The sequence below is a fragment of the Onychostruthus taczanowskii genome, unplaced genomic scaffold (assembly GCF_017590055.1).
Source record: "Onychostruthus taczanowskii isolate IOZ18803 unplaced genomic scaffold, ASM1759005v1 scaffold30, whole genome shotgun sequence".
NCBI classification, from domain to species: Eukaryota; Metazoa; Chordata; class Aves; order Passeriformes; family Passeridae; genus Onychostruthus; species Onychostruthus taczanowskii.
This window is the reverse complement of record NW_024500350.1, coordinates 3209929-3223602: the sequence shown is the minus strand read 5'-3', so window position 1 is coordinate 3223602 and position 13674 is coordinate 3209929. Positions and strand designations below refer to the sequence as shown.

General features: G+C 41.8%; 2 protein-coding genes across 15 annotated transcripts in view; one reads left to right on the top strand and one right to left on the bottom strand.

Annotated features, from left to right (window-relative positions):
• Positions 1 to 8985, top strand: part of MBTD1 (mbt domain containing 1) — a 35534-nt gene extending 26549 nt beyond the window's left edge. For 12 of the 14 annotated variants that reach the window (XM_041409257.1, XM_041409260.1, XM_041409259.1 and 9 more), the window contains one exon: positions 5130 to 8985. In XM_041409257.1, coding sequence (XP_041265191.1) covers positions 5130 to 5248 — 119 coding nt within the window. In that variant the 3' untranslated portion in view covers positions 5249 to 8985. The remainder of the gene's footprint in view (positions 1 to 5129) is intronic. The other 2 variants (XR_005953022.1, XM_041409268.1) reach the window with 2 other exon arrangements.
• Positions 8986 to 9417: 432 nt separating this feature from the next.
• LOC121338430 (nucleoside diphosphate kinase) lies at positions 9418 to 13114 on the bottom strand. Its single transcript, XM_041409379.1, has 6 exons — positions 13089 to 13114; positions 11857 to 12117; positions 11520 to 11652; positions 10904 to 11005; positions 10094 to 10206; positions 9418 to 9654 (listed from the first exon to the last, which is right to left on the bottom strand). The coding sequence occupies exons 1-6, from the start codon at positions 13112 to 13114 to the stop codon at positions 9537 to 9539; spliced, it is 753 nt and encodes a 250-aa protein (XP_041265313.1). The 3' UTR covers positions 9418 to 9536.
• Between the last annotated feature and the right edge of the window lie 560 nt (positions 13115 to 13674).

Genomic DNA, 13674 nt, shown 5'->3' with positions numbered 1-13674 from the left:
TAACAAAATACTGTGTCTTAAATTAGGTTAGTTTTAGCAGGGCAGGGTTATTTCCACACATTTTTCTCATGTGCTCACAACACAGCCCAGGATGTCATGGATGTCATGGAGTCATTATGCTGTGTGTAGCTGTGCAGATTTCTGCTGCAGTGTCCCCTCCTTTCTGGGGGTACCAGGAGTGCACATGTTCACTGGGAAGCAGAACTGATTGCATCATAAACACTTTGGGAATGCTTTTGGGGGTACTTGAGAATCTCCCCCAGTTCACTTTCTGATAGTGTTTGTTTCAATGAGTATGGTTTTGTGCTGGGTGCCTGCTGCTCAGAATGCTGTGCAAGTGACTTCTTGAAAGGTAACATGCCAGCATGCTGGGACAATTAATTAATAATGAAGGGTGCAATATTTGCTGGTATTGTCTGCTTCCTCTTGGGTGTGTATATGAGAATAAGGTTACTGAAATTATAATCTGATTATAATTATAATCTCTATATTTTCAAGGTTGGGGTTCTGTAGGCACCATTGTGTCTCATTAATCTCTCTATAAGGCTATCCTCAAGTTGGCTTATAAGAAGAATATTTAAGCAGGGTGGTATCTTCAGAATATACATAATCAGTTACCTTTTCAGGGCTGGGCTTTTGTTTGTTTGTCTGACAGTGCTGGTAGGACTGAAGCATCAGCAGCCACAGTTTTGATGTAGCTGAAAGCATTGATTTGTGTTACAGATGTTGTACCCTCAATACCACAGAGAACATGCCTTGAGCACAGAATGGGAGCATCTTAGTGATAAAGGAGAAGCATGGTAATTTGTATGGGAAATGTTTTAATAACACTTTATCAGTAATGCAGTGTTTAATAATTTGAGGGCATTTTAGAAGTTTTTTTGCTACGCATGAAAATAGTTATTTGTGGTTATAGGAAAATGGGAAATACCATTCCAAGGGAATTAAGAGTGTGTATTTTTAGAGGTGATAAACTTTGTCTGGAGAGGATTATTTCCCCAGAAGCATCCTTCTGTCTCTTGGGTACATACCCTGAAACAACTGCAGCCTGAAACTGAGCCAAGATATCTTGGGTGTCCAGGCAGAGGAATGTGTGTGACTGTGCAGTGTAGCTGCAGCAGAAGTAATTCACAGCATTTGTATTTCATTGATAAGGCAGGAAATAAGTGGGTCATGGTATTAAGCAGTGCCCTTGAAGTCCTACCCATAGCCTGTAGAATTCAGGGACTACAGTGTGGCTGTGGAGAGCAATATTCCCAGTAATAACTAAATGGTGCCATTGTACAAGCCCTGGTTTTTGAGAATGGCTGAGTATCAATCGGAGCCATTTCTCAATGAACAGTCAGCGTTGCCTGATGCAGTTTAAATTGAGCATTTATTTTAGTTTTGACTTGTTTAGAGAGGAAGATACCTGTTGGAAAGAAACCTGTCCATTTGTCCAGCCCACCCATGGCAGGTGAGGTGTGGAGGAGCTTCTCTGGGGATGATGAGTTGAGTCCTCCTCCATACCGAGCCCTTCAGCACAGACAGCCCCCGAGGCCTTCCAGCCTCCCAGGGACAGCCAGGAGTCCAGTCCCAGCCTCCAAACAGGTAACTGGTCACAGCAGTGTTTCACTGCAGAGTGGGAGGCTTTGGTCCAGGGTGTCATGTGCTGACTCATCCAATCTTTCCTTCTTCCCTTTTTTTTCCTTTGAATTTTAGTTGGTTTAATTTTTTCTGCTAGAGAGTGTTTAATTCTTGCTGGTGCACCGTGTCGCTGAATTAATCATAGCAGGGGGTTGCAGCTGGTTTAGAATTTCAGAGGAAGAAAGTTGTGGCGTGGGTTACTGAGAATCCCAGAGAGGCTCTGCAGATTGTTAAGAAACAAAAAATGCACCCTGTAAAACTGAATGGTAATGTGAATCTGGGAATATTGGATGTAAGTAGGTCATTACTGTGTATTATCCTTTGCAGAGAAAATAACTATATGCTGTAAATGAAGACTTCTGTCTTTGTATCAGAAAAAGGCAGTTATCTGGGAAAATATCTTTGGAATATGTTATTTGAAATTTTGTGGATTACTAAGAAAATATATTTGAAGCAGTGTAATTGTGCATCTGTATGAGTGAGCAGAGAACTCTTCAAAATTAATTGGTAATACTGAAGTTGATTAAAATTTTGAACTTCGTTAAGTATAGTTTACATAATGTAATCGATCTTCAATTACACAAATTCACTTCAAGGGTCTGGTAGTTTTTCTCTTCCCTTTTCCTGGTGTCTCTGGCAGTGTAATGCAGCAAATTATTGCTAATAAATATATTGTAGCAATAGGAGCTGTCTGACAGACTGGATGATGTTCTCCCTGCAGGACAGTTGCCAGGTTGATAGATTTAGCTTCAGATTTGCTTGGTTACTCCCTTAAGCTTGCCTTAGTCTGCACAGGCTGCCCTGTCAGCACTCTCCACTGACTCTGGAATGCATCCAGAACAGTTTCTCTTGTCCATGTGTTATCCATTACCAGACTGGGAAAAAAGGAACCCAAATGCCACCTTTAGACCCTGAGGAAAACCTGTACTCTCTTCTACACCCCTCTCAACACTTCTGAAGGAACCCTTTAGCATCACTTCGTGTTCCTACTGGTGTGTACATGCCATGCTTAACAGAGCCTTTGGTGCCAAAGAGAAGCCTTGCTTATGGGAGAGTGTTCTGGAGCATCTATTTCTGCCCAGTTGTTCTTTTATGCCAAATCTATATCTGCATTGCATTTCTGTATTGCAAAGACATACACAGTCTGAATTTCTGTATCAGTAGATCTCACAGTTCCTATTAAACACCTATGTTCCTTGATTTCTGATACTCAGTGATCAATTGAGGGGATGATTGTGATTAATTGAGGGGAACTTTTCAACACTGAGTTTTGGTAAGGCTGGGCAAAATTAATTTTGTTTGTGGTGTGGCTAGCCTTGTCATTGTCCAAGGAGATATATATATATTGATAAATAAATAGATAGATATATCTTGAAACCAGCAAGACCATACCTTTTCAGTCTCTTGGAAGGAGGCATCACCTTGATACCATCAAATCAATTTAGAGCACATTTGAGATTGGCCAGAACTCATTAATTATGTGCCTATTCCTCAGCATCACTCATTGCCTGATATTGCAGTAGCTGTAGGACATATTCAGGCACAGTTCAGGGGATGTTTGCCTGGCTTTGAATGGAGTCAGTGGAAGATTAGTAACAAAACAGCATCTGTTCTGAAACTTCTTGTCCATGGGAGATCTCAGTAAGGGTTCAAGCCCAATTCTTTCCCCTTTTGTATCATCATGAGCACAGGAGAAAGGTTCTGCTCTTCACCTTGGTTTGTATGAAGTGGTTTTGCTCTCTAGCAAATTCCCAGTTCTGCTTTAGGGTGCGTGAGTACATCTGAAGTGATCTCTCGAGCACTGAAATTCATCTGTTGGACTGCTTCATTTTTGAAAATGAACATACAGCCAGTCTTGCAGAAGAAGAGACTGTTCCCAGAGATTCACCCAACTGTGGAGCATATTGCTCTATTTGTATTGGTTTGGGAGATTTCAATGTCATGGCATCAGAGAGTGTGTCTCTGTGTCCTGGCAAACCACTGAGACAATGTAAAAAGGAAGTACCTCACCCAATCTGCATTCCTTTTCTTTCAATTGGATGACTTCAATTAGTTTTCCTTTTGCTTCTTTCAAGCAATTTGGTGTGTAGCTGTAACTAAGCTTTTCTAATGGAGGATTGTAGTTAACAGCTGTATAATAGGAACAAATGAAGTAAGATATCATTAAATATCTAAATGTTAGGACTTTGGTTCAAATGAGCCAGAGGCAATAGAAATCATGGCAATTACTGTTACTCCTGTACCTGCAGAAGTTTCCTGCTCAGGGGAGAGAAAGGAAACAACATGCACGGTGGGTTGGTTTGTATCCCTGACCTCTGTGTAGCCTTTGCTTAAGGCATTGCAGCATAGCCAAGTAGCCAGTTGTGTTTCTTATCATTTAGACAGCTCTTTGTTGCCCCCCAGAGATCAGGAATCTTGGTCAGAGTTGGGCATGATTCAGGGAAAAGTATTTGGGAGAAAAAAAATAAGGGATGGTGGGTTCTGTAGGTGGGAGGAGGAATCTATTCAAGAAAGATGAGGAGAGCTTGCATTATGCTGCAGCAACTTTTGACATCTTCTACTGCCTTAATTTTCAAATTTTATTTTTATTTAGCTCAACAGCTTGTTTCAACATAGACTATTTATAAAAGAATAATCAAACAGCTTATAAATTACTGCAGGGCTGTCAGTAGCAGCAGGTTCTGGGTTGGGGTGTTTTCCTTTCACTGCATATTTCTGCATTTCAAGACACATTGACAAGGTGTATAAACTATATATTGAATAATTATAAACTTTGATACTTTTCTCATTCATTTGGTCATAGAGAATAATTCATTTTTGTACAATCAACCCTTTAATGTGGCTACTGCACCTTTAATGAATGTTTACATGTTTTGTTTTCAGTGTTCTTTTCATTGCGCTCATATTTTAATAATCATCTCTATTTGTTAGTGAAACTGGAAAAGTAATTGTGACATTGCTATTCATAATATCTTTCTCATAATCTCATTTCTATTTTAATTTTGACAAAAGAAGGGAAGATTGAAAGTACAAAAAAATTTTGCTTTAATGAAACTTACCTTCTGGAATCTTAAAATTTTATTGATGGATTGAGACATTTTTGTTAATATGTATTGTTGTCCCACATACTGTTTTCAATAACTGGGCTAAGTAATTTGAATTGTAGGTTAACTGTTGGCCATTTCCAATCTCATTTTTGCTTGCATAAGGACTAAATAGGAAGCACAGTGGTTTAAAAGTTAAAGTGGTTTAAAATACTCAGTTCTTGAGAAATCTGGTAGAGAATATATTATTGTAAGTAATTTGAAATCTGTTAATATTAGAGCATAATTTATGGTTGCATCTGCACTCACAAAGTGTCTGTTCTCTGTGGGATCCTGAGCATTAAAGCATCGCTAAAATGTGGCATGTAAGAAAACGGGGAATCTGGGGTGCTCCCAATATCAATAATACTAAGTAAATTTAAGTCATATAGATGCTTAATGTGAATTTTTGATTTGTAGTGACTTCGTTACAGCTGAAGGAGGAGTTGCTGGATGGAGAGGAGTACAGCTTCCTGCAGGGAACGTCTGACCAGGAAAGCAACGGCTCCGCCAGCTACTACATCAAACAGGAACCCTGAGGCAGCTCCCAGGAGTGAGGGGCACAGCGCTGGTGACAGGAAAAGAACCTTGCACCAAGACTGACTGATTCTGTTCCCACTTGGATGGTGCAGTTCAGGTGACTGTGCCTGGGGTGCTTTGCTAAACGTAGCTGAATTAGACTCAGTTCAGAATTTTTTGGAAGGGCGGGGAAACTATTTTAGTGAAAAAGATTTTTCAATTTATTAAAAACAAAAACAAAGGACACTTTTGTGTTGTATTTGAAGCTTTTGAAAGAATTTTGTAATATTTTCAAGTTCAGATTTATTGTGCATTGTTAACAAGAACTGAAATTCTAATTTTTTTGTAAGATTAAAGTTTATTTAGCATGATTGTGGGAAGAAGTTGGAGGAAGATATAGTTGCAAATACAAATGAACTGTCATAACAAATGAACCTTTTTGGTACAAGTTGGGAGACTGTTAGCCTCTTGTGAACTGCACTGGTCACGCCTCTGTTTTTTTAATTGTGAAAATAAGGCTATAAAGCCCTGGTTTAAAGGCATAAATTATATACGGAAGACAGTCCTGTAAAGCTCTACTCAGTGAGTAGCCCCAAGTGCAACGGAGCCATCGCCTGAGGAAGATTTTACCTTTTCAAGGTGTTTTTATTTCGTTTAAAATACCCTTTTTTATATAAGGTTTTTGGTTTTTTAGCATTCTTTAGGGTCTGATTCAGTGCCCATTAATATCAGTAGCCTTGTCTCCGCCGACCGCAGTGGGCATTGGATTGGATCTATAAAGCTCTTGTCTGTATATGAATGTCTGTAGTCTTGGAATGCTTCAGCAAATGTTTACAGAGCCCTATGCCAAACTGGAACTTCAGAAAATTCTGTAATTGGAAGATTAGTTGTAGCTCTGAATTTTGACTGAAGAAGCAGCTTAGATGGACAGTCACTAAGGATTCCCTTGGTAGTGGGAAGGAACTTGTGAGTATTCTTGTGATTTTTTTTTTCCCATTCAGAAAGCCCTAAATGTTTCTTTACTATCTTAAATATTTATCTGTGATCATTCAGATGATGTGCCACGTGGTTTCAGGTGACCTGAAAGGAGCCCTGCATTGTGGATTAAAAATTAGTTCAGTCCTGCATAGCCTGCAATATTCATGTCTTGCTGCAATAGTGTAACACAGGAGTTGAGAGCAGTATCAAAATCACATGGTTTTAGTCTATAATTCATAAACTGGATTTGCCTGTTGCCTGGAATTCTTGTCTTGTGTCAAGCATCCCATTGGCCCCAACTGGTCAACTTCCAGGTTTTTGCAAGGGAAAAATCGCATAAAAGGGTGAAAATGATGACCATTTAAACACAAAGTATTTTTGCAGGATCTCTTAATAATTTGGATTTTATCTTTCCATATTTTTAACTTTTGTACATTTTTGTAAATGGAGTTGATGAGTGAGGTGGTTGATCAGCCCTGCGGAGCTGTGACTGGAAGAATGTGCATCAAGAGCTTTAGCTTTTACCAGTAAGGTTCATTAACTAAACTCTCAGGAATTATAAGTTCTGTAAGTGCTTCTGGGTCTTCACAGGTCCCCTTCAGAGCAGTACAGATATCATCTGACTCTTGACCAGAAATTAAGGCTTAAAAAAAAATTGATCAAAAATTATTAACATCTGTATCCTACAGCCTAGGAAATGTTTTAAGGATATCGACCCACAGAGCCCTGGGATACCATTTTTTGTATATTGTTGTTTGAGCTTAAAAAAAAATGTGCATAGAAAGTTGAAAACCAGCAATTTGATTCTTTTCTAACGTATTGCTCCAACTTTGGGTACATAGTATTGGTGATATACACAGGTTTACCTCATTCTATGCAAGAGGGGTTAATTATGTAAAGTTTTGTATTTACTACAGGAGGTAAAACGTGCTGTATAGTGTAGGAATTTCTGGAATTCTTTCTTCCCTTACTGGTAAAATTTCTTAAATTATGACCTGTTTTTAACAACAGCTTCTTCTATTGACAGAATCTGTTAATCTGATCACAAGAATCTATAACTTCTGGTGGTAAAGACATTTTAGCTCCCTAAAATAGCCATAAAAAGGACTTTGTTGGACCTGCTAGACTTCAAATAGCTTATCTCAGATTCTGACCCACCCATGATGTTTATTTTGATGTTCAGCCTAGATTGGAGAACTAGGATTAGAGACCATTGTAGTGACAGTTTGAGCCTTGCTTGTTTTCCTGTGTTCTCAATTTAATCTGCTGTAAAATCCAGCTCTGCAAGCATTGATTTCATTTGGTAAGTATAGCACTATTGATTTTTTTTCTTTTTTTTTAATGCAACAACTTGCAGGTTGTCCCATCAGCTGGAACAAGGTTCTCACAGTCTTGCTTTCTTCTCTCATCAACAGCTTCTGACTTCAGTAGAAAAACTGTTGCATTAATTAGCGTGTCATAATGTAGAGAGTTGGGCTAGTTAATGAATGAGGTGCATTGCCCCGGCTCATCCCTGATTTCAGAGTCGATCTTCAAATGTCAAGAGGGAAAATTAGTCCTTAACACACTTCCTGTGTTGGGAGAAATACAAGAATCTGTTCTAAAGTCTGTCAGTCTTTATAATATTCTGTTCTTCATCAAACACTAAAGTCTGTGAGGTGATGTATGTTCTCAGGTACCCGTGTGACTTCAGCAGTTGGTGAAACCCTTTTGTGTCTCTGGGTTCATCACATGCCTCAGTTGTGTGATTGTCAAGTACTTTGAGTCTGTGCTAAGCAAACCACGGAAGGAGCTGCTGGAAGTCACTGGCTGAGGAGCAGCTCAGGGAAAACCTGAGCAAGGTGCTACCAGGGATGTGATTCCCAGAGAACCTGAGGGGTGTCCCTGTGGCAGCTCTCTGGCCTTGCAAAGCATTCCCGTGGCTCTGGGATGTTTCTCATGGCTTTCAAGCTGTGGTACCTGCCTGAGGGAGCAGCAAATGTTGGACACCTAGAACCTCCAGTGGGGTCGGACTAATTCTGGCATTTGGCACAGCAGGTTTTTCTGGCCATGAGGCAGCCCGAGCCCTGTCCCTGACTTGGCTGCTGTCCTTGTTCCAGATCTCTCTGCTGATCTTTGATTATTACATTCTTTTCAGTAGAACTCTCTAACCTGTTCCTTGCTGCATCTGAGGAAAGCTACAGCAGTTACTGATTCCTTGTTCTACAGATACTAACACGGGTTTCAGTGTTTGTTTTGAGTTTTTTATTGTTGTTTTCTGTGATGTGAATACCCTCCCTTGATCTTTGTACAATGGTGCTAATACATTTGGTAACAATCCTTTATTGGGAAGGGATTTTAAAAAACTGTGATTTCAGCTGAATTTTTCTTCCTTTTGATTTTTTTTCATATTTAAAATGAAAAGCCACAGCCATTTATACAAAAAAGGCATCAGCTTTGGCCCCTGGGAAAATGTTGGGGCAGGAATCAAGAATAAACAAATGGGTTTTTACACCATTTCTGTATGTATTTGATATATAGATCAATATCTGTACAAATTTAATCTTTTCTTTTCTTGGTAATTTGTGTGGTCAGTGAGGGAGTATTTAAAGCTTTCTCATGCAATGTACATAACTCAGTGAAAAAATGCTTTTGGAAAAATTAATGTTACTTTCATTTTTACAAGACTGCAGATTTTCAGCATGGATGTGAAAAGCATTAAAATCATAACTTTGTGTACAAGATGAAAATAATTCACTAAATTTGCCTTTTTTACACAAAATAAAAATGATAAAAAGTCTTTTTCTGAATGGTAATTTTTTTTTTTTTGCTTAAAACACTCTTAACCTTATTAAAAATACCCCCAATCTGTAAGAACATGAGTATTTTAAGTATGTTGGTGTGATGACAAATCGTGTGGGGCCCTGAGCACAAGGTAAGGGGTTGGATAGGAGGTGAATTCAATAAGCATCTCAGAGAGCAAGCTTTGCACTCAGTTTCATTTCATTTAGTATTAATATATGTGTAAGGAGGAAAATTTTGTGGTATCCCTTTTTTCCCTGGCTGTGTTGGAAATAGCTCCAGCCTCCCTTCAGCTCTCCCTCTGCAAATTTGCTGCTGCTTGAGTCCAACAGCTGTGCCAGGGTCACAAGTCAGTGGCTCCTGAATGATTAAAATGACTTTTATGAGTGTTTGAACAGGGGTCTGTTCTAAGTGAATGCACCACAAGGAATTAGTTCACACCCATTTATTTGACAGTCACTTTCAGCACTAAGATAACTGTGGTTGTTCCCAGGGCAGCAGCTGGAATGAGATGAGGTGTTGGAAGGCACAAATCCCTGTGAGAACCCATCACTCATAGATCCAGTCATGTGCACAGGGCTTGAAGTCGATGAGCTCTGCGGGTTTGAACCACAGGTTGATCTCCTTCTGTGCACTCTCCACAGAGTCGCTGCCATGGATGATGTTCCTGTAGAAGGAGACAAACATTGATCCCTATAAAAATACGCCTCCAGCAGCCTTGTTCAGTTTGCAAAAACGTGGATGAAGCATCTAGAGTAGGAAGACTAATTGCTGTTATTTCAGGTAGAGTGTTTCAACACCCCCACCCCTCCAAGAGCTAATTATGCCTATCAGGGTCACTCTAGAGCTACTGTTCTGCACCAGCCCCTGCCTGAGCTTACATGCTGCTTTGGGGAGGAGCTGGACTGCAAACAAAGTCAGCTTTGTATCACTGTCCTAAGCAGCAGCTATGCACTGTGACCTGCAAATGAAACACCATCAGACTAAGGTCTCGACCAACAATTTTGGCTTTCCAGAATAAAAGACTGCCAACAGTTTTTGTGTTGGCAGGTAAACAGTGAGTAGGAGTTGAGATTTTAATATCAATTAACAGACTGAGTACAAACCTTCCCACTTGAATGCAGAAATCACCACGGATGGTGCCAGGCTTGGAGTCTGCAGGGTTGGTTTCCCCCAGCATTACTCTCCCAGTTTTAACCACATTGAGTCCTTCCCATACCTTAAGATAAAAAAACATAAAAATTCTGTTAAGCCATGCTTATGCAAAATACTGACAATTCAGCTTTGCTCTAGCATACTTTGCAAAGAAACAAAGGCTCTACCATTAAAGGCATTAACCTTGCCGAATTATCTCTTGGATTTGTAAAGGTGACAAGGGAAAAAAACATGAACTGGAAGTAATTGTAAAAAGGACTATCAACATTGTTACTGCAGTGAAGGAGATACTTTACCAAGCCTCAGTTAATGTAGAAAGCCAACTCCCAACCCTTTGTGTTGTGGTGGAACAGGGACACCCTGCTGAGTGTTCTCTCCTAGTTCATTATCACACCAGGAGATGCTACTAGAGCAAGTACCTTGTTTTGGGGGACTGTAAAAATGAATGACACACAAGTTGGGTTTTTGTGTCAGAGAGCCTGACCTTTTTTTGCCCAAAACAGATTTTTTGGTGCAGAAGATTTGCTTTCAGGAATTTTGCTTTATACATTATATATTAGGCATTTTAATACCTATTTTATATGTGCATTTTTCTTATTACATAGTAACTTCACTGTCTTAATTTTTTCTTTTGCCACTATCAGAACAAGGTAGTTTGAAAAAATGTTTCTGCAGCACTATCTCTATATATTCTTAATAATTTATACAGCAAGAAAAATATATTCGAGAAAGTAAGCTTAAACTAAAATGAAATCACTTACCATGGCCACAACAGGTCCAGAGTTCATGTATTTAACCAAACCAGGGAAGAAGGGGCGGTCTTTCAGGTCAATGTAATGTTGTTTGAGAAGGTCTTCAGAGGCCTTTAAAAGGACAGATGTAACTTTAAATATCATTTTCTGAATGTCATTGAACAAAAAGTTTTACAGGTGTAAGACTATGGCGTTAGCGATTAGATTCACAATTAATGTTAGCAAAAATGCTGCAGTGCTATTGTGTGTATCAGTGGGAGCTCCTGCTGTAATGTTAAAGCAGTTCTTTGTGCTGGGAATTGTCAATATGATTTCTTTGCACAGCAGTGAGCCTCTGCGATAAGCAGAGTGCGGGGAATATGGGACCTCGGCCAACACAACCTTTCAGCCCAGGCCATTCCAGCTCTCAATCGGGCTGCATTAAACCTCTGAAGCAAAATTCGCTGGTTTTGGAAAGGGTGGGAGCCGCGTGCCGGGCAGGAAGAAGGGCCTGACGCGCTCCAGCACATCCGCCATCTGATCGCAGCTCTAGCGCGGGAGGAGCCGCAGGGGAGATTCTCGCTGTGGGCGCGGTGAGCCCTTCTCGGCCAGGGCAAGGATTGGGGGGCAAGGCGCGGGCACTCACGTGTACGAACTTCATGGCCACGAGCCGGAACCCTTTCTGCTCGAAGCGCTTGATGATCTCCCCGACCAGCCCGCGCTGCACGCCGTCGGGCTTGATGGCGATGAAGGTGCGCTCTCCGTTCCCCGCCATGGCGCTGCGGGCGGGAGCGCGGCGTGAGGGGACGCGCGGCCTCAAGGTCGGCGACGGCCATGGCGGTACCGCCCTGCCACGCGGCACGGCCACGGAACGTCCCCCCGGCCGCACCGAGCCCGGCGCGGCCCCGCCGAACCCCGCCGCGCCCCTCCGCCCGCACCCCCCATGCCCCCGGGGCGCGGGGCCCGACCCGGCCCGGCCTCACCTATCCGGAGCTGCCGCCGCCGCTACCCTCCGCACCGCTGCCGCCGGAGAAAGAGGCGCAGGAGGAGGCGTGCACGCCGCGGATCCCCCGCCCCGCGCGGAGGAGGAGCCGCCGAGCCGGCGGCGCTTCGGGGGCGGGATCGCCAGCACCCAGCGGAACCGGGCCGGGCTGAGGTGAGGTGGGACCGGACCGGAGAGCGGCCGCGTCCGGGCCCGGGGGCCGAGGAGGCGGCTCTTGGCCGGGCCTGGCCGCACCTGTCGCCTCCGGGGTTATTTACAGACACAGCAACTGCGGCTTAAGCCTTTAAGGCACTGAAATGACGGCGGATGTTTGACGCAACTAAATATTTTTTTACTGATTTTTTGCGGGTTGGCTGCTTTCAGGTATCCCCGCGGCCTGAGGGTTGGTCCTGCCAACCAGGCTGCACTGCACAGCACGGCTACAGCGCTTCGAAAGCTTATTTATCACAGAAAAGTGATGTGGAACCCGTAACGCAGGTTACGGGATCCACAATCAAATTATTGATAATTTTATTGGGAAGATGAAGCCGCCAAGTGTCAAAACCTCACAGTCCCTGAACCCGTGCCACAGCATGAAGCAGGGGGAGTGTGTTGTTACTTTTTATGATATTTACTACTTGGCCCTTTCCTAGATGATAGAGCACCTTTGCCTGAGCAAGTTGTAATCGTGCACCGTCACTGCAGCTGGGATACCAATGAAATTACCTCTGCAGTCCTTGCACTGTCAGCTGGTGTCTTCACAGGGTCAGTCAGTGGCCTCACACTGGACCTGCTCAGGCACCTCAGCCATGCAGGATTGCTGGCCTCCTCTTCCCAGTCACATCACGTTAGAAACACTAATCAGCAGCTTCCTGACAGCCCAAACACCTCCAGATAAACCATAATTCTCTATTTTGTAGAATTGAGACGTCTCAAGTAACCTTTCAAGCAAAAGATTAAACTGGAGACCGCTCATCTCATGCTCAAGTTTGTCACATATTCCCTTTCCTCCAACTTCTTTTAACCTAATGATAATTTATCTTCTATAACACTGAATATTTTCAGAAGAGAAAGGCTTACATCTACAGCTTCATAGTTAGAGAATATGTTCCACCTCCTTACAGTCATTAATTAAATATAAGACAAAATATTTAAAATTTCATTTTATTTCACTTAAGAAACAGCAAATATTGTTTTATTTTGTGCCATCTCTTTTTAGGCCCTCGATATCACCATAAGGTATCATAAGCCTTCAACATTCACTGCATAGTTCAGTATTCAGATACAAGAACTCACCTGTGGAGGGAAAAAAATCACTGGGTTTGAGCAACTGATTCCATGAAACTCTTGCTCTTAGTGAATAAAATGTTGCAGGGAAATAAACACATAATATCAATCCCAACTTCCTCATCCAGTACAACTTTTCCTGTTGAAACTGAAACACCTTCTGCATTATTATGACTCTTTACATCATTAAATAAGTACAAAACGACAGTGATAAAGTTGCTTCTAAAACAACTTATCCAAGGACAATTTGCTTTGTAGTTCCAGCTACTGAGGAAACTACACTGATGAGTACAGCTAAATAACCAGCTGTTCAGATGTCAAAGCAAACACCACTTACTGCTCTGTGCAATGTCAGAGAGCTGCTGCACTGAAGTGGCTAAAGGTAGAATCTCCCTCATCCATCCTCACATTAATCTTCTTTTCACATAAAAGGACATTTCATCAAGCCAGGCTGGTTAATCGGTCCTTAAAATACTACATAAATCCCACGTGGAAGGAAAAAAGAGCAAGCTGGAACAGTGTCAGTGTGGAA

Coding starts and splice junctions, on each gene's coding strand:
- LOC121338430 (XM_041409379.1), bottom strand. CDS start 13,114: ATGTTGAAGGCTTATGATACCTTATG. Junction 12,118..13,088: donor AAGGCTTATGATACCTTATG/GTGATATCGAGG, acceptor ATAACCCCGGAG/GCGACAGGTGCGGCCAGGCC. Junction 10,207..10,903: donor CTGGACCTGTTGTGGCCATG/GTAAGTGATTTC, acceptor TTTTATCTTAAG/GTATGGGAAGGACTCAATGT.